This window comes from Pimephales promelas, chromosome 6, assembly GCF_988280905.1.
Source record: "Pimephales promelas chromosome 6, fPimPro1.hap1.1, whole genome shotgun sequence".
NCBI lineage: Eukaryota > Metazoa > Chordata > Actinopteri > Cypriniformes > Leuciscidae > Pimephales > Pimephales promelas.
In genome coordinates, this window is record NC_142774.1 from 3329684 (window position 1) to 3357223 (window position 27540).

The 27540-nt window shown below is 35.3% G+C and overlaps 2 protein-coding genes across 2 annotated transcripts; both read right to left on the reverse strand.

Annotated features, from left to right (window-relative positions):
* Positions 1-101: 101 nt before the first annotated feature.
* Positions 102-12954, reverse strand: LOC148978466 (lipopolysaccharide-induced tumor necrosis factor-alpha factor homolog). Its single transcript, XM_089131933.1, has 7 exons — positions 12773-12954; positions 2917-3017; positions 2746-2826; positions 2011-2076; positions 1787-1861; positions 1486-1630; positions 102-305 (listed from the first exon to the last, which is right to left on the reverse strand). Exons 2-7 carry the CDS (start codon positions 3014-3016, stop codon positions 200-202), a joined length of 573 nt encoding a protein of 190 aa, XP_088988059.1. The 5' UTR covers position 3017; positions 12773-12954; the 3' UTR covers positions 102-199.
* A 2549-nt stretch (positions 12955-15503) lies between these two features.
* LOC148978467 (lipopolysaccharide-induced tumor necrosis factor-alpha factor-like) lies at positions 15504-25819 on the reverse strand. The gene is made up of 5 exons (XM_089131934.1): positions 25747-25819; positions 19570-19673; positions 18495-18557; positions 18194-18338; positions 15504-16555 (listed from the first exon to the last, which is right to left on the reverse strand). Exons 2-5 carry the CDS (start codon positions 19661-19663, stop codon positions 16450-16452), a joined length of 408 nt encoding a protein of 135 aa, XP_088988060.1. The 5' UTR covers positions 19664-19673; positions 25747-25819; the 3' UTR covers positions 15504-16449.
* Between the last annotated feature and the right edge of the window lie 1721 nt (positions 25820-27540).

Sequence of the window (27540 nt, forward strand, 5' to 3'; positions counted from 1 at the left end):
GCAGAGTTTGCATTTTACAATAAGAAAAGAGTTTGACCATATTCAGTATCAATATATATATATACGTATATATATACATAAAAGGAAAGAGAACCCCATATCATAGTATTATTTTCTTTGAATTATGAAGTCCAGTAATGTCCAAGAGATGCTGTCTGTAAAGTTTTTGGTCGTTCAGATTTTCTCCGCTTCAAAACCGCTACATGCGTCTGTACACATGGACGAGGTTTTTACAGCTTGGACAGTGATGCTCTACGTCCTTGCAGGAATTCACACAGAAAGGAATCAAACAACACGGCCAGATCCTGGACCGGAAAAATATAAGAATAAGTCTTAAAAATAAACTTTAGTTTCTCCCGAAATACCTTTGTGTTTAGTGGGTCATCAATATTTCAGTCAGCAACTAAATAGAGATTTCTTTCTGTCAATTGACAGTCTTCGCAACTACATTGATGTTTCAAGAAGTTCATAAAGAGTTCGTAAAACTAATCCATATGGATTTAGCAATTTAGTCCAAAATGTTCTGAAGAGACACAATCACTTTATACGATGAGCATATTGAATTTAGGCTCAGATTTCATGAAAAATATCTTGGCAAACTTTTAGTTATAATGTTGTAGACTTGTATTTAATTCAAAGGGTAAACGCTTTGCGAGAGTGAGTTATTTTCAGGATCCAGTGGGTTGTAGGCAGTGGCTACAACCTGACGGCACTTGGGTGGCCGACTCCTGTTTGCCAGATCTGGGCCACAAGCAGGCCATAGCAATGCCTGCGCCAGGACAGCCGAGGAGACCGACACTCTCGTCAGGACAGTGAAAGACAAAGAGGTGACGTACATGGGGATGGGAGAAACCCTCGCACATCAGCCTCGGTTAAACATTATATACGTATGTTTCTTGCCACTATTGGGCAAACAGGTCTGATCCTTCAGTACTACAATTAGCCTTAAAAAACTATAGTTATAAAAACCTATGGGTTTTTTTCATCTTCATGTAAAACACAATGATTTCCCTCATGTGTTAGTATTTTTCCTTGTTATAATGTATGATTTGCAAAAATAAAAACTACTGCATCTGTGTTGATGAGTGTATGCGCGCTGTGCACCCGCAACATTATGGCCAAGCATGCGCGCTAAAAATAGCATTATGAACAACGTACGTGCCACTGACTTTAGACCAGGTTTTTTTCTGGTCAGTGGCGCAATTGTTTTCTGGAAGTGTAAAATAGCACCAGGGAATGTATTCGGCGAAACACGCCTCCTTTTTGCGCCGATCCGCCCAGGGAGCGCAAGTTCATTTCCTAGTTTAACGACGTGCGTCTGTGGAGGGGAAAATCCCGCTTTGCGCGCGTGCAAAATAGGAATGAGACATGCGTTTGTGTATAAAGTCATTTGCGCCGGGTGCAAGATAGGGCCCACGATAGACAAGTTTCAATATATGTCTGAATCAGATCTTCTTTTTTCAGAAGTCTGTACATGTTACTTACATAAAAATGGCAAGAGTTCCACAGATGATCCATGCCAAAGTCCCATTGATGTATGTCGTCTCTGTGATGATCTGCTGCTTGCAGAAAGGACATTGCATCTGCCCTGGAACTTCAGTCAGACGTGGTGGCATAATTACCACTGTGGCTACACATGCAGAAAAAAGGTTATACTGATGAAAATCAATAATAATATGATCCTAAACCTCCAGAATAGTATTCTGTGCAGGTGCATCATGTGCAAGCTGAAAGCGTCTAGTGCTTGAACACATAAGTCTTGTGAATCTAGAGCTTTCCTGCTCACCCGGGGCAGGCCCAGGCTGGACCATCTGAGGGACGGTGGACATGACGGGCTGTTGGTTGTAAACTACCATTGGAGCTGAAAAAGAAAACAGAACCAGAAATCTTTTCTTCAAACTTGAGATAAGGAAAATATTATCTTGTAAACTTTTGCTTTTCATTTTATACTAAAGCATCCTGGATGGGAGTTAAACAGAGACTCTCATAACTCCAGACAGCGACACTAACCAGCGGTAGGCGTACTTGAAGAATGGACTGTTTGAGTTACGGTGGATGGAGACATGGGCTGTGGTTCTGTGAAACAAAACATGAGTTTAATTAGTCAGAACTGACAGGCTCAAGTTTCCCCAAGATCCAAACTGCATTTGGAGATTCATCATTGTTTTTTGGGGTCATATCTATTGAAGTAGATTTCCACCACACACACACAAAAAACACCTTACTTTGGTAAATCAGAATGGTCTTAAGCCAATGTTGGTGAAAACTGGACAAACCTTCTAGGAGTTTGAAATGGTATTTTTATTTTATCTTTGAACATTAAAAATGTTCAAGAATTTTAATGACGGAAAATTGCGTCATAGGGTGCAAATTTGCACAGGTGGTGGCGCTAGAGGGATTGAGGTAGAGATTCTCAATTTGCTGTGGTGAATGTTCAGACTGCCCACTGTCTTTGTGCCAAATTTCAAAACTTTTTACCATTCGGTTCTATAGGCTGAAGACATCAAGAGTGGAAGAACAAGAACTCTATTGGGTTCAATAGGGGCTCGGACCATATTTATGCATACATATTAATATCTTAAGTCAAACAGAGCAACAGCATCTTTTGCGACTTTTTACTTATTGTTTAAAGGGTGTTGGCAGTGTTTTGGAATGCTGTTGGACTTCTGCATTTTTGATGCTCATTGTGACATGAAAAAACGTTCCAGTTTCCTTCTAAACTACACAGTAAACATCAGCTCTCACCCATGCCAGAGGACTGGACCGTTTGGGATGCCATGACTGACGTCTTTTGGGGCGGTGGATTGTATACATTGGCCATTGGAACTGCAGAAATAGATCATTATTGAAGCACTGTAGTTAGCTACCAATGACCAGTAGTCTCTGAACTGAATATCAGAGTGAGGGTTCGCTGACCTGGTTGGGTTTCATTGACAACCGGCTGTGGCTGGTTAGGAAAGTTGATCTCCGGTCCAGGATATGGAGGGGGTAACTGTCCTTTATCCGTAATCAACATTCTGTGGATGAGAAATAAGTGTTTTAATGGTGTGTTGTAAAAGTTTTACATACAACACTGGCAAAGCAACAATAAAACTAACAAATAGAGCGAATGCTGCCTTCGACGTAACAAATCAGGAAGTACTGAAGTGTTTGGATTGTACAGATTCTTGTGGTTGCATCAATCGGTTGTTCTCAGTGATGAACATTCATAAGTGAATGAATCAAAAATACTTTCAACATCAAACAGGTCGGTATACTTCTTGGGTTTATGTAGTCGTGCTATTGAGTTGAACAGAAATGTCAAGCGTTTGCCATGTACCTGTGGTGAATGTACCATGTTATGTTGAAAGCAGTGATTGGTTGGGCATTCAGATATGCATGTTGCTGCATCTTTGAACAGCAGCACTTAGTATTTTAATGGACATTAAGTACAGTCGTGCTCAGAATTAATGGCACCCCTGGTAAATATGATGAAAACTGGCTGTAAAAATAATTCTGCATTGTTTATCCTTTTGATCTTCCATTCAAAAAATTGGCAAAATTATAACCTTTCATTGAAGCAAAAGAACTGAAAGTGGGGGTAAATCACACTATGAAATGAATGTTTTTCTCCAAAACTGGCCATAATTGTTGGCACCCCTAGAATTTTTTATGAGAAAAATATCTCTGAAGTACATTCCCATTAATATTTAATTTTTTAATCAAATCAGGGTGACTAGAAACATGAAATTGTCCAGCTATGACTTCTTGTTTCAAGGAGTTTAAATATGAGGAAGCACAAAGGTCAAATTCCCTGAATCATCACAATGAATAAAACCAAAGAACATGGTTTTGATGTGCATCAAAAGATTGTTGAGCTTCACAAAATAGAAAGTGGATGTAAGAAAATAGCTAAAGAATTGAAAATCCCCATTTTGACCATCAGGACAATAATTAAGAAGTTATAATCAACTGATTCTGCCAGGAAGAGGACGTGTGTCTATTTTGCCTTAATGGACGGTGAGGATGAAAGTTTGAGTGTCCAAAGACTCTTCAAGGATCACAGATGGAGAATTGCAGAAATTAGTTGAGTCTTGAGGTCAGAAAACCTAAGAAAAAAATATATCAGACAACCCCTACATCCCCACATGTTGTTTGAGAGGGTTTCAAGAAAAATGCTCCTCGCTCATCCAAAAACAAACTCCAGCATATTCAGGTGTCAGACACGACTGGCTCTTCAAACGGCACAGGGTTCTGTGGTCAGATGAAACTAAAAAAAGGGGCTTTTTGGCAGCAAACCCAGCAGATGTGTTTGTTGCAAACAGGGATGAAGAGTACCCCATGCCTACGGTTAAATATACTGCTGGATCTTGTATGTTGTGGGCCTATTTATTTGCTGGAGGTCCTGGACATCTTGTTCAGATACATGGTATTATGGATTCTATCAAATACAAAAAGATAAAAAATAAAAACCTGACGCCTTCAGCTAGAAATCTTATAATGGGCTGTGGTTGGATCTTCCATCAGGACAACGATCCAAAACAAAAATCAAAAATCAAAACAAAAATTAGTTACGGAGCACAAAATGAAGCTTCTGCCATGACCGTCCCAGACCCTGACCTGATGAGTGCAGTGAACTGAAGAGATGAAGCATCAACATGGATCTGGGAATCTGCAGGATCTGGAGAGAGTCTGTATGGAGGAATGGTCTTTGATCTCTGGTCAGGTGTTCTCCAAACTCATCAGGCATTATAGGAGAAGACTCAGATCTGTTATCTTGGCAAAAGTTTACAGATCTGAGGTTGCAAAAAGTTTTTAATAACAGGGTGCCAATGATTATGGCCAGAGTGTTTTGGAGAAAAACATTTATTTCATAGTGTGATTTACCCCCACTTTCAGTTCTTTTGCTTCAATGAAAGGTTAGAATTTTGCCAATTTTTTGAACGGAAGATCAAAAGGATAAACAATGCAGAATTATTTTTTACAGCCAGTTTTCATCATATTTACCAGGGGTGCCATTAATTCTGAGCACGACTGTATCAACTTGATCCGCTAATGCTTCACAACACTTTCTGTCTTAATTTTGAACAACATATCAATTCAATCATTATTATATAGAATAACTTTATTCATTTAAAACCTGAAAAAAACTATTTTTAATGAAATATTTTACTGGGTAACACTTTATTTTAAGGTGCTTGTAATAAGCAGTAATTAACTGTTAATAAGACACTTATAAGACCTTATAGGATACATATAAACATCAATTACTTCATATAAGTGTTAATTAAAGCACAATTAACACATTTATTATTGCTTATAAGACAATTATAAGCCCTTATAAGAAACTTGTTAACAAGCTATTTATACCTCATGAACCTTAATAAGATGTTCATTAACATTAATTAGACTTAATGAGTGTTAGTAATTTCATAAAAACACATTTATTATTGCTTATAAGATATTTATGAACACTTATTAGAAACTTGTTAAAAAGTTTATGGACCACTTATCAATGTTAATAGGATGTTTAATAACAGTAATTAAATTGAATTCTCTTGTCAGTATATAATTGCACTAATCGTTAAATGGTTTTAAAAGCTTGTTCACTAAAACAAATACCTTTCCAAAAGATCTGTCTTAATGTGTGTTTTAAGGTTCATCACTAATCCATTGTGTGTATTTCAAATGGATAATTTATTAATAATTGATCATATACACAATACACTCATCCTAATAATACCGACACTGTTCCCACTTTATTTTAGGTAGCTGCAAAGGTGCATTGTTAATGGGTAATAAGTGCATAATAAAGGAGTTATTAATTTAAATAAGACACTGTTCCAACTTTATTTTAGGTAGCTGCAAAGGTGCATTGCTAATGGGTGATAAGTGCATAATAAAGGATTGATTAGCCATAATAAGGCATTAATATAAACCTCTTACAGTCTAATTACTGTTATTAAACATCATATTAACATTGATAAGTGGTACATAAACTTTTAACAAGTTTCTAATAAGTGTTCATAAATATCTTATAAGCAATAATAAATGTGTTTTTATGAAATTACTAACACTCATTACGTCTAATTAATGTTAATAAACATCTTATTAAGGTTCATGAGGTATAAATAGCTTGTTAACAAGTTTCTTATAAGGGCTTATAATTGTCTTATAAGCAATAATAAATGTGTTAATTGTGCTTTAATTAACACTTATATGAAGTAATTGATGCTTATATGTATCCTATAAGGTCTTATAAGTGTCTTATTAACTGTTAATTACTGCTTATTACAAGCACCTTAAAATAAAGTGTTACCTTTTACGGCAAAAAGGGTGCTAGTCTTCTTTCAAATGCTACTTGTTTTGATAATTTGCATAATGTCATGACTTTGCTATTCTATTTTAGGTGTGTCTTACAGTAATTGTTCAGTGTTCATCATTGTCTAACCGTGTTATAATGGAAACTGATTTCCCGAAAGAGGAGTCTCCTGATCAGCCAGTTTGACAACGTTTTATCTGTCACAAGTTCATTTTCAAGACAGATGAGTCAGTGTGAAAACAAAGTACATACTTTAGAGTGTGTAGTAGAAGAGTATGTTAGTAGGATACCACTTTGTCATAATTGCATCTGTAGCCGTCTTGCTAGCAGGACGATTGAGTCTCTTTTTTTATAGCGCAAATTTTTTTCCCATCACATATTTGAGGAATCATCATGAATTCATGTGTTAGCTTAAAAACTCAAAATTCATTAAAATTGCATTGCGATTTTATTTTATTTTAGCCAGCTCCTCCTCCTAGTGGGTGGAGTCATTTTTATACAACAAATTTTATTCTACATATTTACAATCAAAATGTTTTCTAATCTTGACTAAACACATATCGTCGGAAAGGCCCGAGACTCAAGGTTACATATTTGGCGACTGTTTTGTAATAGAAGTGATATTGTGACAGACGTCTATTAATTTGTTACAAATTTAATTTTATGGAATCAATTTCAATAGAAGGTGTCTTATCCTGTGGCTATTATGCCTAAACAAAATCTCATAGGAACTAACGTTTTTGTGATATCAACTTCCAAATTTGAAACAAAACATGGTTAGACATATGGCTTTGACTTAGCAGCAATTTTAGTGAAAATGATTTTTTATAATATCAAGCTAATGTCAAAGTTTGTAGAGGGTTTGTGATTCATTTGAATGTCAGCAACGCAATGGCAGTGAAGTCACATGACAATGAAAACATGTGGATACGTAGAACATACTTTTTAACAGTCGCAAAGTAAGTTTCAAACAAAACGTTGTACCTACTATTCAGTATGCAGTATTTTCATTTGTGCTTATACTAATTCAAATCAGATCCTCGTCCAACACGCAATGTGTTGTGGGCAATATTATCTGTTATCTGAGTGTGCACAGATCTCCGCTTTGAATTCCCACCAAAACCATCCGAGTACCTTTGGATACTCATTTAACCATACTACAATTTGAGACTCCAATACTATTTAAGACGAATAATATGGAAATTGGAACAAACACAAGAACAAGAAAAGCTGAACAGATGCCGTCTTTAAACCATGATGCATATATAATTACGATAATTTCAACATGGTTTAAACACAGCATCTTTGTCAAACATTTCAAACTTGAACATTTAAAAAAATTTTTTGGAGGTTTTAACAATCGCAAAGGAAACAAGTACTGACGTGCATTAAACACCACAACAAACAAATGGACAGATGGCAATGAATAGAAAGTATATACTAAGCTAAGGTGACCACTTTTGACATTGACATTTACCTGATCTGTTAAGAAGTTCAGCCTTCTTAATATTAAATTTAAAACACAGGTTAGAATTTGAGCATCAGGTTTTATTATTTTCTAAAATATTTAAAACACCCAAACACTCAGTGGAGAGCTGCGGAGATTCTGATGCCCTTCCCTTTAACACTTGGACAGATAGAGACACTAATAAAATAGGAACTGATATGGCAGAAATAAGGGGTGGGGATGAAAGCTGATGCTAACGGCCAATCAGAAGGGTAACACTTTAGAATACGGTTCCTTCATTAATGAATAAGAACTAATAAGTAACACATTATTAACAATCTAGTAACTATTATTAACTAACAAGAAACTCTGATTAACGAACTAGTAAGTAATAGCGCACAGATGAAAGTGGTAGTTCACTATTAAGTAATCAATAACTACTATTTTTTAATACTTCCCAGAGAACTACTGAAAAAGTTTATTAACAATCTAGTAACTACTAGTAACTACTATTAACTAAAATAAATTCTTATTAACGAATTAGTAAGTAATAGCTCACAGATGAAATTGTTAATAGATACTTCTGTGGGAATTACTAATTATTGGATCCGTATTATAAAGTGAAGATCATTGGAACTAACTAGTAATTACTCAAGTGTTACTAAAGACATTTTCTAAAACTTGAGTAATTACTAGTTAGTTCCAATGATCTTCCCTTTATAATACGAATCCAAATAATTAGTAATTCCCACAGAAGTATCTAGTAACACTTTCATCTGTGAGCTTTTACTTACTAATTCGTTAATAAGAGTTTCTTTTAGTTACTACTAGATTGTTAATATTGTGTACTCATTAGTTCTTGTGTAGTTATTCATTAACGAAGGAACCGTATTCTAAAGTGTTACCCTCAGAAGTTCTGCACGATATCTAAACTGCTTCCTGATTGAAAAATTAGTGGGAAAATGTTCACAAAACACTTCATGTACACCCATCTCATCCCAACCATGACCATAACCAACTTATCCAGTTTCGCTCAATCTCAGACTGTAGACCTTTACATTCTCTTAAATGCTTTAAATAAACGCACCCAAAAGATGACTTTATACACATAAACCCCAAATTCTAGTTGGAAGAGGTTCAGTTACAACCTGTAATGTGCCCAATGTTTGTTTTTATGTATCCAGCAACAAATGGACATTCTTGTAATTGGACAGTAAGACTGGATAATGAAACTGGTTATACCACTGATGGATGCGAAGACAACAATGTATTTGCCTTTGTGGGTTTGATGTTTTATTTGGCTGTTCTACAGGACCATTTAATAAAAGCCTCCTATTGTATAATGCACTCTTTAATTGCATTTCTGTAGAGTTTAATGTTTATATTTAAAGGAGAATTCCGGCGAACAATGAACCTTTGGTCTAATAAAACATTGGTACATAGTCAACCGTTCTCTGAGATTTGTTTTCAGGATAATCGAATGTAAAGAGTTTTATCTCTAAAAACTGTTTAGCGTATAATGCTAGTAATGGGGGCATTGACTAAGTAAAAAGAAATCGCTAGTTTATACCACTAAAAAGGCTCAAAATAGCCCCACACAAACGCAGTAACATAATGAGGGTCCATACATACAAAACGAAGCATTGAGAACTGTGTAAGTGTACAGACCGTTTTATAAGAAGATACTTTATGAAGACAGTTCACTTCGCGCATACAGACAGCAGCCATCTTAAAAAATAGTCTCGATAAGTCAAACCACGAACGTCGTGCTGAGTGATCTGAACTGTATGAAGTTCAGCGGACTTCTGAACTGTATGAGCGGCGTTCGCGGATCGACTTATCGAGACTATTTTTTAACATGGCTCCTGTCTGTATACGCAAAGTGAACTGTCTTCATAAAGTATCTTCTTATTAAACAGTCTGTACACTTACACAGTTCTCAATGCTTCGTTTTGCATGTATGGAGCCTCATTATGTTACTGCGTTTGTGTGGGGCTATTTTGAGCCTTGTTAGTGGTATAAAATAGCGATTTCTTTTTACTTAGTCAATGCCCCCATTACTAGCATTATACGCTAAACAGTTTTTAGAGATAAAACTCTTTACATTCGATTATCCTGAAAACAAATCTCAGAGAACGGTTGACTATGTACCGATGTTTTATTAGACCAAAGGTTCATTGTTCGCCGGAGTTCTCCTTTAAGGGAAGTACGATGAGATGATCCTCAGCAGTGAGAACAGGTAATGTTGCAACTATTAGAAGCTAGTATGCCATCTAATGTTTAAGCGAGGAAGCACACTAAACATGCAGTCACATTACCGGTTACTCTGTGAAATTGAATTTGAAAATGACTTCTGTGTGAGCTCTGCTTCATACGTCACTACAATGTTGAGGATGGAAAATGCCCTCGAAGTTTATAGCATCTCAATGCTTTCAGAATTTGTTTTTGTTTAACATTACAAAATGAACCAACTACACAAATTGCTAAAGGTTAACCAAAAATAAGTTCAGCAGCACAGATTAAACCAACAAGAATCAAGAAACGCTGCATAATCTATTCATGCCGCACTATATCTTCATAGTACATATGCACTGTAGAAATACAGTAAGATATTGTATATATTTTACTAGAAATTTCCAAGAGTGTAGTTAGATACATGAGAAGTCCTGGAATTACTGTGAAAATCATGCAATTATTAACCTTAAATATGCTGTAATTTCACACAAATAGACACAGGAGTTCAAATGTAGGAAACAAAAATGAGACACTATAGGAAGTCATTCTGACACATCTGTGGTAAAACCAGAAAATTATGTTCTGCTAATTGTCAAATAAGCTGTTAGTTGCCATCTGGCATGTTAGGCAAGTGAATGTCGTTTATCATTGTATGCACATTGTCACACATTGAAAGATTAGTTCACACTCGTGGAGGTTCCCTGTGCGATAGTGTCCTTGTTCTAATTGTTTTTTTTTTTACTTTTATTTGTCGGTGATGTGGTTTATTTGTTGCCGAGCGCATTTAACCACACTGTTAGACCATACCAGGTTTTTTACTGTAAAATAGTGTTAATTGTACCGTTCTTTACCGTAATCTAGAGTATGTTACTGTAAAAATGCACTAAATTAAAACTCAAGTTAACTAATTTAACTTGCACAAATCCACTGCCTTAAATTGACCAAATATCATTTAAAAATGTTATATACTAATATTGAGAAAATAATTAAAAAAAACTTATTTCATTTGACAGCAATAAAAAAATATTATACATAAAAAGACTTCCACAGCCTCTTTACTGTCATAGCTTGCTAAATACAGCAACAGACAGCATATCATCAACGTTTCCAGATCTTCTCCTGGACTGAAGCACAGGCTCTACTCTTCAGCAAAACGGTGACCTACATTTTTTTTATTTTACAGTAAACTACTGGCAACAGTGTTGCCAGTATAAACCTGTTTTATAACTTACAGTTTATTACTGTTAAAATACATTTTGTGGGTGTGTCTTTTTATCTTCCACTGTTAACCCTTTCAACCCCACAGGAAAATCTACACCACAAAGAGTAAAAAGTGACATTGACGGTGTTGCAGTGAGATAATTAAGGGAATATGTAAGTGATTGTTGAGCATTAGTGATGAACACCTGCTGTTAACAAGCAGAATCACTGAAGGAAACACTAACAGAAAATAGAAAAACACAAGATCTACAACTGACTTCCACTTATTATTATCCAGTATTACTTTATATCTGTCATACATCTATAGAAGATGTTGTTGAGATGTTTAATTGAAAATGTTTGGCTAGTAAGTTACAATTAAAGAGATCAGTGTTTGCTCTAGTTGAGATCCTGACCCATATCTTTTTTACGTGAGTGTTTCTCTTGCTGCTTAATCTCTGTTTATTCAGGTCACACTTGTGCACAGGCATGGCTTGTGAATGATTGTGCTTATATTGATTATAGTAAGCAATATTGCTTGTGCATTCACAAATCTCATTCAGTGTTTAATTCTTTGTCAGAAGTATTACGCTACCATCAATATAAAACTATAGTGAGATGTAATGACTTTTTTTTGCACATTTGCACAACCGAAAAAAACTACAACAGAGCTACACTGTCTTGTAAAAATACGGAGATACCAAACATTTGCACATAAATCGCAACAATGGTGGCACTATTTTTTGGTATTTATTTAGTCATTCATGCAGAAGTGCATGCTGGGATTTTTATACTATCCTAGAACCCAGAATGCATTGCGACATGAAACCTTTGATTGTCACCATTGTTGAGATTCATATGCTGGTTGTTGATGTCTGTGTCAAGCAGTTCAAAATGTTTTAATGCACTATATTCTTCGAAAGCCTGATTACAGAAATTTTGTTGGATTTCAGATGTATGAAATGCCCATGCATGTTAACTCATACACAGGATGAGATCAGAGAATCATACATGTCCAGGGTGGCTATGGTATCATCACATCAGCTAAAACCACCTGATCAACTTCCTCTCGACTTTTTCTTGCCATAACAAATGTGTTTTATAAACTCAGTTACAACAGCCAGAGCCAAACTCATATTGTAAAGTAAAGGGTCAAGAGACCAACTAAAGCAAACACTGATCTCCATCATGGTGACAACAAACTTTATTGTCAACTAAATCTAAATACTCAACAAAAACTTTTGTACATGTATGAAAGAAATAGGTTTGTAAACTGTTTTCACACTCAGTGTTGCTGGAAGTCAGTTGAAGATCTCATCCCTGTGCACTCAAAAAAGAGTTAAATTGTATAACTGTATAAAATTGTATAAAAAAGCTAAACAAACTGCATTAATTTATGATAATTATAAAAACCTTCCTACTGAGTATTTTAAAACTCATTCTGTTTATTAGTATAAATACAGAGATCTTACATTTCATTTATGTATGACTGACAAATACGCATCACATTAAGTTTATTAGTTTTTGAGTGTGACTGTGGATAACAGATAATCCAAATTAAAATATATGATTCCCATCTTTTTACATACCTGTGTGTTTCTGCAGTCAACGGAGAGCTGTGGAAATTCTGATGCTCTTTATATGAAGGCACTGGATAGTGATGAGACTGTGAAAATAAGCACAGATATTGTCGATATAAGGGGTGGAGCTGAATTACAGGTATGAAGGCTGATGCTAATGCATTTTCAGAAGTTTCTCATTATATGATGCAAACTAGTTCTGCTTATACCTGTTTTTGCTCAGTCTCAGACTGTCAAAATTCATATCCTCTTAAATGCTCGTTTGTTGAAATGCACATTTTGTGTTGAATTCAGAAGTAAGAGTGTTTGTGAATAATGTATTGTGTAATGCGAAAACAACATTTTTGTTGTCTTTGTGGGTTTGGGGTTTTATTATGCTATCATAAAGGACCAGAATCTGAATAGTTTTGTCTAACGGCTGCAATGATGTTTCTATATTGAGTATAATAAATCTTTTTGTAAGTGAAGCACAATAATTGAGCAACCACTGAGATGTTCCTCCAGGCACCGAGGACAGGTAATGTTGCTGCTTAGAAGCTACCGTAGTGTGCCATCTAATGTTTAAGCAAGGAAGCACATTAAAACAAAATCTTTGTTTTGGGGTTTAAGCAGTGCTCTGAAAATCTTAAAGTAAATTACTCTTAAATTTGAAAACAAAGCCTTGCAAATGACAAGCCACAGGTAAAAGTTTTTTATATATAAAAGTTCATTCGACTGATTATTGCATAATAAACCCCAATATGTGTTGTTACTAAGAATCAACAGACTGTTAGAAGGTGTGATTGGCCAGTCATATTTGAGCTTTACACAGAGCTGTGTAATAAGTCATAGCAACCAGTAAATAACATTCTCGACTATCAAAAGACAGTCCTTTCGAAAAATGTCCTCATGTTTTGTCCAGTTGATGACACCAGAAAATCCACTAAAATTGCATAGATGACATGATAAATCATGTGGTTACAATAATTCTTCAATAATAGGATTCAATATATAACTATGACGCTATATGGCTTCTTCAAAAGCCAAGCAAGGCTAGACACTGTAGCATAGACATCTACAAATATATAAAGAGAAACTGGCTGTGAAACTCAAATTCATTTAATGATCCCTTAGCTATCTTAACATATCGGTAACTCCTACCTGGTTTTTAATTTAGTGAAAATTTAAAATCTTGTTGAGAATAAACAGAGATTTAGGTACAGATGTTTTATTGATAATAATAAATATTGTGGTCACCATTATGATGATCAGTATTTGCTTTAGTTGGGCTGTTAACTCTTTAACATTATTTTTTCTCTGGTTGCTGTAACTGTGGGAATGTACTCATCTGTTTCACTGATCTCTTGCTGTGTCTAAACTTTCATTTTTATGGGTATTTTAATTGTATATTAATTGATTATAGTATCTCTGTGAATCTACATCATGAGATCCAGCAATGTTTTAATCAGTTATTTTGAAGCATATTGAATTTATATAGTGCATAAACATTTTAATGACCACACACATATATTTACAATCAGCATATGAATCTCAACAATGGTAACAATATAAAGTTTCATGTTGCAATACATGCTGGGTGCCAACAGAGTAAAAAAACAATCTCTTGCTCTAGTTTCACAGTGGTGGTGATGTCAAATTTAAGTATGTTAATAATTTAACAATTTTGGGGTCAAACATGGTTTTAATATTTAGACCATTTCTATTGTCGATTGCTATCAGCATGAGAAGAGAGTTTTAACCAGTATGCCTAACAAAAGGTGTTTATAAAATAAATTGAGGTTGTGTAGGTACTAGGGAGTTTTCATTTGTTGCTTTTTAATTTATTAGCCACTAGAGTGCATCCTAGTATCGGACTTTTTTGTTTTTGAGTCAACATGTATCCCCACAACATCATCTACAAGGCTGTATCCAACTTAATGAATGACAATTTATGAATAGTGGGCCACCTAAATCTTTCTTTACATTTATCTTTGGTCCACCCAGTTAAAAATAAAATATAGATCTATAAATCTATTTAGATTCAATCAACCTCAGTGAGCTGGACTATGGTAGACAGAGACCCATATGGAGGTGTTTAATGGGACTAAATGAAGCTGACAGATCTGTAAAAGGCTCACATCTTTTGGAAAGAAAATATATTATTTATTATTATTTATATATGTATTTATGATCATAATATTAAATGTTTGATATATTGCATTAATATATTACAATATATTTAACAATACAAAAATGAATGCCTCTTTCTTTTTATATACAGAAAAATATGTGACAATATATATAATATTACTGTAAAGTGTAATTAGCTGAGTGTACTGAAAGAACAATAAAATAAAACTGAGGGAAATGATCACCTTATTCTTGATAATTTCTCAAGCTTGGTTTACTCAAAGTTGATAGTTGTTAATACAACATAGAGGTTAGGTGTTAATGATTTATTCAAAACAATGAAGTTTCTTCAATGGTCGCCGTTATGGTGATCGGTGTTTGCTTTAGTTAGTTGGGCTTTTGACCCTTAACTTTTTAACTGCTGTGACTCACTGTTTATAAAATGCAATCATTACACCAATAAAAAAACTAAACAAAAAATATATATAATTTATCACTTGGTTTATTACTGATCAAAAGGTAATTAAATACAATCAAATATTATATTACAAACATTGATACTATAACAAGAGCACTTTATCCTGCACTGTTTTGGTCATCAGTTTTTTTCTTTTTAAACACATTGTGCACAAAACATTTTGAACTGCTACTCTTAGCCACACGGACATCGAGAATCAGCATATGAATCTCAACAATGGTGACAAACTCATCCATGGTTTCCAGCATGGATTACAAAATGATGTTTTATTAACAACGTTTGGGAGAAGCACATTCAGATAATTAACACGGATGGAGAGAACTCAGCAATCATGATTAAAACGTGTATATATAGGCTCTGCCGTCTCACCTCACTTCCCTCCACCACCCCTTCTCCACTCTTCTAGTTCTAAACCACTTTACGCACAGGGGGGAGTACTCTGGGTTCGGGCCGAATTCCGAGCTCGGAGCCCTCCCCCCGGACAGCACACCAAATACGCATTATACTTTATTCCCTTTAATTGTATGTAAGTGTGAACTCATGAAATTAATTATGAATAGATAATATTTCCCCCCACACATTCGTTTTGTAATCTCTCTGTAATTCAAAGGAAACTCTCATGTTAGGTCAAGCTTGTGTCGTGATTCTCCTGTGGAAAATGTAGTGATGTAGAAAACAGTAAGAGGACGAAGCCCTGAGGCTCCGACTGAACACTGTTGAATCACAGCGCTCTTCTGAACTCATGCACAAACACACATATCAGTTATTTGTGATAAATAATAGCAATGTTATGAGATTTATCAATGGTCACTTTTTCAAAACTCTTCACACAGTGAGTACAACAGCAGTCCATCTTGGCAAATTGTGGATTGGCATTGATTACATATTATTATATATTATTGAAGTAAAAACACGAGTTGTGCAAAAATGGCAACAAATAGTAAGATGTTTTGCTTGATAACATTACAAGATCCTGCAGAGTTCATTATGAATTTTACAATAAGAAAATAGTTTAACCATATTCAGTACCAATATATATATATTAACTGTCTGTAAAGTTTTTCTTTTTGTCGTTCAGATTTTCTCCGCTTCAGAACCACTACATGCGTTTGTACACATGGATGAGGTTTTGACAACTTGGACAGCGATGCTCTACGTCCTTGCAGGAATTCACACAGAAAGGAATCAAACAACACGGCCAGATCCTGGACAGAAAAAAATAAGTGTCTTAAAAAATAAACTTTAGTTTCTCCCGAAATACCTTTGTGGTTAGTGGGTCATCATTAGTTCAATCAGCAACTAAATAGAGATTTCTTTCTCTCCATTGACTGTCATCACAAATACTACATTGATGTTTCAAGAAATTCATAAAGAGATCGTAAAACTAATCCATATGGATTTAGCAATTTAGTCCAAATTGTTCTGAAGAGACACGGTCCCTTTATAGGATGAGCATATTGAATTTAGGCTCAGTTTTCATTAAAAATATCTTCATTTGTGTTCTGAAAATTAATGAAAGTCTTACGGGTTTGGAACGTCATAATAGTGAGTAAATAAAGACAGAATTTTAATTTTTTTGTGAACTTGCCCTTTAAACGGGTAATTCACCGCTGCAATTAAATTTGGTTGCCTGTACAGTAAAAAGATGAAAACGTTTTTGCTACCTTGAATAGTCAAAACTCTTTTGCCAAATAAAGAAAACTTCAACACCCAGAATGCACTGGGCATATAAGCGTCCATGGCCACTCCCACCAGTCTACTATGGATACGTCTGACCAGAGACAAATCTCACCTTGCTTTAGTAGGAAATGCCTCTTAGCAAACTTTTAGTTATAATGGTGTAAACTTGTATTGAATTCAAAGGATAAACGCTTTGCGAGAGTGAGTTATTTTCAGTCTCCAATAAAGGATCCAGTGGGTTGTAGGCAGTGGCCAATGGCTGCAAAGAATCATCAATATGGAGAGAAGAGTGCGATGAAAAATCTGGTAGTAGATTTGAAGTAGTTTGTAGTAGTCAATATTTCAAACTGAATGACAATGAACACAGAGGGATGTCAAACCGAGGGAAAGAAACTGCCTGTCATTTCCACCCAACCACTGAAGTTCGCCCTTGCGTACAGGTGAGGTAAGAAAGCGGTTGCTATAGTGTTACATTTTTACCATAATGCTGTTTAAAGAGTAGACATAGTACAATTACATTTTTCGTGATAACACGGTAAAATCCATCAGTTCTAACTCAAACTTTTTTAGTTAATTTAATTCCTGTCCCTGTTTATTCCTATTAACACGGATCCGCAAACAACTAAAAATGCTGTATTATGTTTGCCAGACAAGTAATTGGCAAAGTCACGTTATAAAGAAAGACTAAGTGGCCACGCACTTTGCATTCAAAGGCGCATACCTAAAGACTTAACACGTAACATGTATGTGCATGCCATCACCCTTTTCACAGATTCACGTTTTGAAGTTTACATGGAGATGAAAACGGTATTGCTTTCGAAACCTGTTTTCAAAAATGTGCACTTTGAAACCTACTTCAAAGTTCGAGTTCTCAGGCCATCAAAACGCCATTGTCGTGTAAATGAACGGCCAATCAATCAATCATGCTGTTAAGAAGTACACATATTTTGATGTACTGACTAACATACATTACATTTAAAGGACTTGATTATAATTGTAACTGTAGTGTGTTTATTTGATATTATATTTAAAGTAAATTTATTTTAAATGTACGAATTTGCAAATTCATCATTATACAAATATATTAAAATACATGATATACAAGTTTCAATATATGTCTGAATCAGATCTTCTTTTTCCGGAAGTCTGTACACGTTCCTTACCCTAAAATGCCAAGAGATCCACAGATGACCCACACCAAAGTCCCATTGATGTATGTCGTCTGTGTGACGATATCCTCCTTGCAGAAAGGACATTGCATCGGCCCAGGAACTTCAGTCAGACGTGGTGCCATAATTACCTTTCTGGCTACATTTGCAGAATAAAAGGTAATACTGATTAACATCAATAATAATATGATCATAAACCTCCAGAATAGTATTCTGTACAGGTGCATCATGTGCAAGCTGAAAGCGTCTAGTGCTTGAACACATAAGTCTGTGAATCTAGAGCTTTTCTGCTCACCCGGGGCAGGCGCAGCCTGGACAAAGTTGGGAATGGGTTGTTGGTTGGAAATTATAATTGGAGCTGAAAAAGAAAACAAACAGAACCAGATATATTGAGATAAGGGAAATATTATTGTGTATAAGCATCCTGAATGGGAGTTAAACAGAGACTCTCATAACCCCAGACATCGACATTCACCAACGGTAGGCGTACTTGAAGATTGGACTGTTTGAGTTACGGTGGATGGAGACATGTGCTGTGGTGCAGTGAAAAAAACACGAGTTTTATTGGTCAGAACTGACAGGCTCAAGTTTCCCCAAGATCCAAACTGCATTTGGAGATTCTTCATTGTTTTTTGGGGTTATATCTATGGAAGCTGATTTCCACCACATAAGACAAAAAAAATAAATAAATACTTTGGTAAATCATAATGGTCTTAAGCCATTGTTGGTGAAAACTGGACAAACCTTCTAGGATGAGTTCGAAAAGTTTTTTATTTTTATTTTTGAACATTCAAAATTTCCAAGAATTTTAACTACGGAAAATTACGTCATAGGATGCAAATTTGCACAAGTGGTGAATTGAGGTAGAGACTCTGAATTAATTTGCTGTGGTGAATGTTCAGACTGTCCACTATCTTTGTGCCAAATTTCAAAACTTTTTACAATACGATTCTATAGGCTGAAGACATCAAGAGTGGAAGAACAAGAACTCTATTGGGTTTAATGGGGGCTCGCCTCGGCCCCTATTTATCCGTGCATATTAATATCTTAAGTCAAACCACGCAGTTGTACAGAACAATATGTCATGTTTTTACAAATTTTCCCTTAATGTTTAGAAGGTGTCGGTAATGTTTTTGAATGCTGTACTTCTGCATTTTTGTTGCTCATTTAAATTTTAAACTACACAGTAAACATCAGCTGTCACCCATATTAGAGGACTGGACCGTTTTGGATGTCATGACTGACGTCTGTTGGGGTGGTGGATACAGTGGCCATTGGAACTACAGAAATAGATAATTATTGAAGCACTGTAGTTAGCCACCAATGACCAGTAGACTCTGAACTGAATATCAGAGTGAGGGTTCGCTGACCTGGTTGGGCTTGAAAGAAAACCTGTTGTGGTTGGTTAGGAAAGTTGATCTGGACCGGTCCAGGATATGGAGGGGGTAACTGTCCTTTATCCATAGTCAACAATCTGTGAATGAGAAATAATTGCTTTCATGGTGTTGTAAAGGTTTTACATAAAATTCGGGCAAAGCAACAATAAAAATAACAAATAGACTGACTGCTGACTGCGACGTAACAAATCAGGAAGTAATGAAGTGTTTGGATTGTACAGATTCTTGTGGTTGCATCAATCAGTTGTTCTCAGTGATGAGTCACAAAGCATTCATAAGTGAATTAATTATAAATACTTTTGACATCAAACAGGTTGGTATACTTCTTGGGTTTATGTAGTCGTGCTATTGAGATGAATAGGAATGTCAAGCGTTTGTCATGTATCTGTGGTGAATGTACCATGTTACAACCCAGCAAACAAATTTAGGTTCCCAGAACATTTCTAGAACTTTCCCTTGAGGTTAAGGGAACGTTCCTGGAACATTCTCCTTACGTTATAAAAATGGAACCTAAAAATAACCTACATGGAACGTTCCTATAACGTTAGTGTTTGGTTCCCAAAAAAATAACCTCATGGGACCATTCGGGAATGTTAGGGGAACGTTCTGTGTTTGCTGGGAATCAAAGCAGTGATTGGTTGGGAATTCAGATATGCATGTTGCTGCATCTTTGAACAGCAGCACTTGCATTTGTTTTTTAATTTTAGTATTTTAATGGACATTAAGTATCAACTTGATCCGCTAATGCTTCACAATACTTTATGTCTCTGTGTACCATTTAAAAAAAATCCCCATTATGGTGAACAGTGTTTCCTTTAGTTGGGAAATTTGACTCTTGTCTTCTCATGTTATTGTATGGCGTATGTAACAGTGTTAACCAAAAACACATAATTTGTTGCAAAGAATGCCATAAAATAGATGATCTGGAGATAGGCCTATAGTTAACAACATAATAAAGGACCAAAAATGTCCAAAAGTTGCAATATGTTATTAATATGTTTTTTTACAACACTAATTTGTTTATGCATCCTGGACATCAAACAGATTTTTTTTTTTTGGGGGGTGGGGGGGGTGGGGGGGGATAATCTTTGGACAAACACCGAGACATCAAGAATCCACATATGAATCTCAACAATGGTGAAATGCTTTATGCCGCCACGCATTCTGGGAACTCTTGGCTCCCAGAATGCATTGTACCATAAAGCATGTCACCTTTGTTGAGATTCATATGTGGATTCATGATGTCTGTTTGTTTCTAAATTGTTATTTTTTTTTAAATAATGATTTTCAAAAACTGTTTGCAATGTATATCAATATTCAGAATGACTGTTCTGTGTCAAGATTATTTACAAAAAACTAATTACAAATTTTGGTCAGGGACAACATTAGACAACCATTCCTTTTTTTATTATTATGAAAACGGCTATAGCTAAACACCTTTGTTTATGGTTTCCTTTGTAACAAACTATATGCTTTAATAAACACTGTTACAAAGACCAAAATTGCACTTAAAATGCTAAGAGTCAAACTGCTCAACTAAATGAAACACTGATCACAATAATGGTGACCAAAACATTTTAAAACATCGATATCTAAACCTCCGTTCATAGACATCTGACAGAAATAAAGTCGGTCTGGTTAGTAATAAATAAAGCTGGTAATGCTGTTTGTGGAGTTGTTTAATCCTTAATTAAGCTGAGATCTTCACAGATTTAATGTCTTCTTTTCTCTTCAGGTGATTTAATCTAAGACTGTGTCTAAAAGTCAGTTGTAGTTCTTGTGTTTCTCTTTCCTTCAGTGATTCTGCTTGTTAACAGCAGGGCAGGTGTTTATCACTAATACTCAATCATCACCCAATGGGGATTTTGCTGTGCATATCTATTAAATCATTATTATATAGAATAACTTTATTCATTTAAAACCTAAAAAAACCCTATTTTTAATGAAATATTTTACTGCAAAAAGGGTGCTAGTCTTCTTTCAAATGCAACTTGTTTTGATAATTTGCATAATGTCATGACTTTGCTATTCTCTTTTAGGTGTCACTTACAGTAATTGTCCAGTGTTCATCAATGTCTAACCGTGCTATCATGGAAACTGATTTCCTGAAAGAGGAGTCTCCTGATCAGCCAGTTTGACAACGTTTTATCTGTCACAAGTTCATTTTCAAGACAGATGAGTTAGCGTAAAGACAAAGTACATACTTTAGAGTGTGTAGCAGAAGGGTAAGCAGGATATACTACTTTGTCATAATTGCATCTGTAACACTCTGTAACTTAATTACTTGCTTCTGTAACCGTCTTGCTAGCAGGACGATTGACTCTCTGTTTTTATTGCGCTAATTTTTTTCCAATCACGTATTTGAGGAATCATCATGAATTCATTCGTTAGCTTAAAAACGAAAAATTCATTAAAATTGCGTTGCGTTACCATGGTAACTGTGATTTTATTTTATTTTAGCGGCTCCTCCTCCAAGTGGGTGGAGTCATTTTTTATACAACAAATTTTATTTTACATGTTTTCTATCAAAATGTTTTCTAATCTTGACAAAACACATATCGTCGGAAAGGCCTGAGACTTAAGGTTACATATTTGGCGACTGTTTTGAAATAGAAGTGATATTGTGACAGAAGTGTATTAATTTGTTGCAGGGGAACGCTTCAAATTTTATTTTATGGAATCTAGGTGTCAATTTCAATAGAAGGTATGTGTCTTATCCTGTGGCTATTATGCCTAAACAAAATCTCATAGGAACTAACGTTTTTTGTGATATCAACTTCAAATTTGGAACACAACTTGGTTAGACATATGGCTTTGACTTAGCAGCAATTTTAGTGAAAAACATTTTTATAATATCAAGCTAATGTCAAAGTTTTGATAGGGTTTGTGATTCATGTGAATGTCAGCTACGCAATGGCAGTGAAGTCACATGACAATGAAAACATGTGGATACGTAGAACATACTTTTAACAGTCGCAAAGTAAGTTTCAAACCAAACGTTGTACCTACTATTCAGTATGCAGTATTTTCATTTGTGCTTATACTAATTAAAATCAGATCCTTGTCCAACGCGCAATGGGTTGTGGGTAATATTATCTGTTATCTGAGTGTGCACAGATCTCCGCTTCGTATTCCCACCAAAACTAGTAAATCATCCGGGTACCTTTGGATACTCATTTAACCATACTACAATTTGAGACTCCAATACTATTTAAGACGAATAATATGCAAATTGGAACAAACACAAGAAAATGAAAAGCTGAACAGATGCTGTACGTAATTACGATAATTTCAACATGGTTTAAACACAGCATCTTTGTCAAACATATCAAACTTGAACATTATAAAAGTTTTTTGAAGGTTTAACGATCGCAAAGGAAACAAGTACTGACGTGCATTAAACACCACAACAAACTAATGGACAGATGGCAATGAATAGAAAGTATAAGCTAGGGTGACCACTTTAGGTCACTTTTGACATTGACATTTACCTGATCTGTTAAGAAGTTCAGCCTTCTTAATATTAAACTTAAAACACAGGTCAGAATTTGAACATCAGGTTTTTTAAATTTTCTAAAATATCTAAAACACCCAAACACTCAGTGGAGAGCTGTGGAGATTATGATGCCCTTCCCTTTAACACTTGGACAGATACGGAGACTAATAAAATAGGAACTGATATGGCAGAAATAAGGGGTGGGGATGAAAGCTGATGCTAACGGCCATCAGAAGTTCTGCGCGATATCTAAACTGCTTCCTGATTGAAAAATTAGTGGGAAAAAGCAGAGAATGTCTAATTGAAGAGAACTGGCACTGGCTGGTTACTTCCGGTTTCTGGACTGGCTGCAGTAACACTAGACACAGGAGTTCAAATGAAGGAAACAAAAATGAGACCATTCTGACACATCTGTGGTAAAACCAGAAAATTATGTTTTGCTAATTGTCAAATAAGCTGTTAGTTGCCATCTGGCATGTTAGGCAAGTGAATGTCGTTTATGATTTTATGGACATTGTCCCACATAAGATTAGTTCACACTCGTGGAGGTTCCCTGTGTGATAGTGTCCTTGTTCTAATTGTTGTTGTTTTTTTTAACTTTTATTTGTCGGTGATGTGGTTTATTTGTTGCCGAGCGCATTTAACCACACTGTTAGACCTTACCAGGTTTTTTTTTTAAATGTAAAATAGTGTTAATTGTACAGTTCTTTACCGTAATCTAGAGTATGTTACTGTAAAAATGCACTAAATTAAAACTCAAGTTAACTAATTTCACTTGCACAAACCAACCGCCTTAAATTGACCAATTATTATTTAAAAATGTTATATACTAACTTGAGAAAATAAAAAATAAATAAACTTATTTCATTTGACAGCACTAAAAAAATATTATACATAAAAAGACAGCCTCTTTACAGTCATAGCTTGCTAAATACAGCAACAGACAGCATATCATCAATGTTTCCAGATCTTCTCTTGGACTGAAGCACAGGCTCTACTCTTCAGCACAACGGTGACCCACATATTTTTATTTTACAGTAAACTACTGTCAACAGTGTTGCCAGTATAAACCTGTTTTATAAAACAGGCTTACAGTTTATTACTGTTAAAATACATTTCGTGGGTGTGTCTTTTTATCTTCCACTGTTAACCCTTTCAACCCCACAGGAAAATCTACACCACAAAGAGTAAAAAGTGACATTGACGGTGTTGCAGTGAGATAATTAAGGGAATATGTAAGTGATTGTTGAGCATTAGTGATGAACACCTGCTGTTAACAAGCAGAATCACTGAAGGAAAGAGGAACAACAAGAACAGAAAATAGAAAAACACAAGATCTACAACTGACTTCCACTTATTATTATCCAGTATTACTTTATATCTGTCATTCATCTATAGAGGATGTTGTTGAGATGTTTAATTGAAAATGTTTGGCTAGTAAGTTACCATTAAAGAGATCAGTGTTTGCTCTAGTTGAGATCCTGACCCATATCTTTTTTACGTGAGTGTTTCTCTTGCTGCTTAATCTCTGTTTATTCAGGTCACACTTGTGCACAGGCATGGCTTGTGAATGATTGTGCTTATATTGATTATAGTAAGCAATATTGCTTGTTCATTCACAAATCTCATTCAGTGTTTAATTCTTTGTCAGAAGTATTACGCTACCATCAATATAAAACTATAGTGAGATGTAATGACTTTTTTTTGCACATTTGCACAACCGAAAAAAACTACAACAGAGCTACACTGTCTTGTAAAAATACAGAGATACCAAACATTTGCACATAAATCGCAACAATGGTGGCACTATTTTTTGGTATTTATTTAGTCATTCATGCAGAAGTGCATGCTGGGATTTTTATACTATCCTAGAACCCAGAATGCATTGCGACATGAAACCTTTGATTGTCACCATTGTTGAGATTCATATGCTGGTTGTTGATGTCTGTGTCAAGCAGTTCAAAATGTTTTAATGCACTATATTCTTCGAAAGCCTGATTACAGAAATTTTGTTGGATTTCAGATGTATGAAATGCCCATGCATGTTAACTCATACACAGGATGAGATCAGAGAATCATATATGTCCAGGGTGGCTATGGTATCATCGCATCAGCTAAAACCACCTGATCAACTTCCTCTTGACTTTTTCTTGCCATAACAAATGTGTTTTATAAACTCAGTTACAACAGCCAGAGCCAAACTCATATTGTAAAGTAAAGGGTCAAGAGACCAACTAAAGCAAACACTGATCTCCATCATGGTGACAACAAACTTTATTGTCAACTAAATCTAAATACTCAACAAAAACTTTTGTACATGTATGAAAGAAATAGGTTTGTAAACTGTTTTCACACTCAGTGTTGCTGGAAGTCAGTTGTAGATCTCATCCCTGTGCACTTAAAAAAGAGTTAAATTGTATAACTGTATAAAATTGTATAAAAAAGCTAAACAAACTGCATTAATTTATGATAATTATAAAAACCTTCCTACTGAGTATTTAAAACTCATTCTGTTTGTATAAATACAGAGATCTTACATTTCATTTATGTATGACTGACAAATACGCATCACATTAAGTTTATTAGTTTTTGAGTGTGGCTGTGGATAACAGATAATCCAAATTAAAATATATGATTCCCATCTTTTTACATACCTGTGTGTTTCTGCAGTCAACGGAGAGCTGTGGAAATTCTGATGCTCTTTATATGAAGGCACTGGATAGTGATGAGACTGTGAAAATAAGCACAGATATGGTCGATATAAGGGGTGGAGCTGAATTACAGGTATGAAGGCTGATGCTAATGCATTTTCAGAAGTTTATCATTATATGATGCAAACTAGTTCTGCTTATACCTGTTTTTGCTCAGTCTCAGACTGTCAAAATTCATATCCTCTTAAATGCTTGTTTGTTGAAATGCACATTTTGTGTTGAATTCAGAAGTAAGAGTGTTTGTGAATAATGTATTGTGTAATGCGAAAACAACATTTTTGTTGTCTTTGTGGGTTTGGGGTTTTATTCTGGTATCATAAAGGACCAGAATCTGAATAGTTTTGTCTAACGGCTGCAATGATGTTTCTATATTGAGTATAATAAATCTTTTTGTAAGTGAAGCACAATAATTGAGCAACCACTGAGATGTTCCTCCAGGCACCGAGGGCAGGTAATGTTGCTGGTTAGAAGCTACTGTAGTATGCCATCTAATGTTTAAGCAAGGAAGCACATTAAAACAAAATCTTTGTTTTGGGGTTTAAGCAGTGCTCTGAAAATCTTAAAGTAAATTACTCTTAAATTTGAAAACGAAGCCTTGCAAATGACAAGCCACAGGTGGCCCAGAGTAGCATGCCGTTGATGTACAGTATCTGGTCTCTGTGATATTGTGCTGCTCAGTGACGACATTTCATCTGTCCCGGGACATTGGGTAGACTCAGTGGCAGCATCACCACCTCCGTCACTGCACAGTTAATTTAAAAAAAAAAAAAGAACTCATAAGCAACATTACTTCTGCCCAGTTCTGGCCCACATCTGGCACTTGTGGGATGCGGATCTGGCCCACATGCAGCAATGAATGACAGCCCTTGGGTGACAAGCCACAATAATTTTTGTTAAATTAACACTGCTCAGTGTTTCTACGAGTCCATACTCAGAGACTGTTAAATGAACACTGAAGCAGTGCAAGTTAATGAGATAAGTAAGTGAATAATTGAGCATTATCGAAGACATCTGATGTAACAAGCAGAATCACTAAAGGAGGAAAATCGTAATTGGTATGTTACCACTATGGAGATCAGCGTTTGCTTTAGTCATTAACTTCATATCTTTGTTTGGCTGCTGTACAAAGATCTGAAGTTAAAGTGGGGAGTAGAATTGTTATTTTATTGTAGGGGCAACAGAGCAAAAGATAATTACCCAAATGCTAAATATATATTTACCTCCTTTTTTTGCACCAATTTTCGTCCCCTTCTGATGTGTTCCACTTCTTCATTTCCAGGGAAGCACACGATCATGAGTCTCCAGTGATTTCTGAAAAACATTAATAGACAATACAAGTAAAATAAGCTTTGATAATTGCATATGTGCCATTCACAGTGCTACTATCACAAATCACAATCACTTCCATTATTATAAATGTTTAAATGGACATCTAATTTGTAATATGAAAAGTTCATTAGACTGATTATTGCATAATAAACCCCAATATGTGTTGTTACTGAGAATCAACAGACTGTTAGGTGTGATTGGCCAGTCATATTTGAGCTTTACACAGAGCTGTGTAATAAGTCATAGCAACCAGTAAATAACATTCTCGACTATCAAATGATAGTCCTTTCGAAAAATGTCCTCATGTTTTGTCCAGTTGATGACACCAGAAAATCCACTAAAATTGCATAGATGACATGATAAATCATGTGGTTACAATAATTCTTCAATAATAGGATTCAATATATA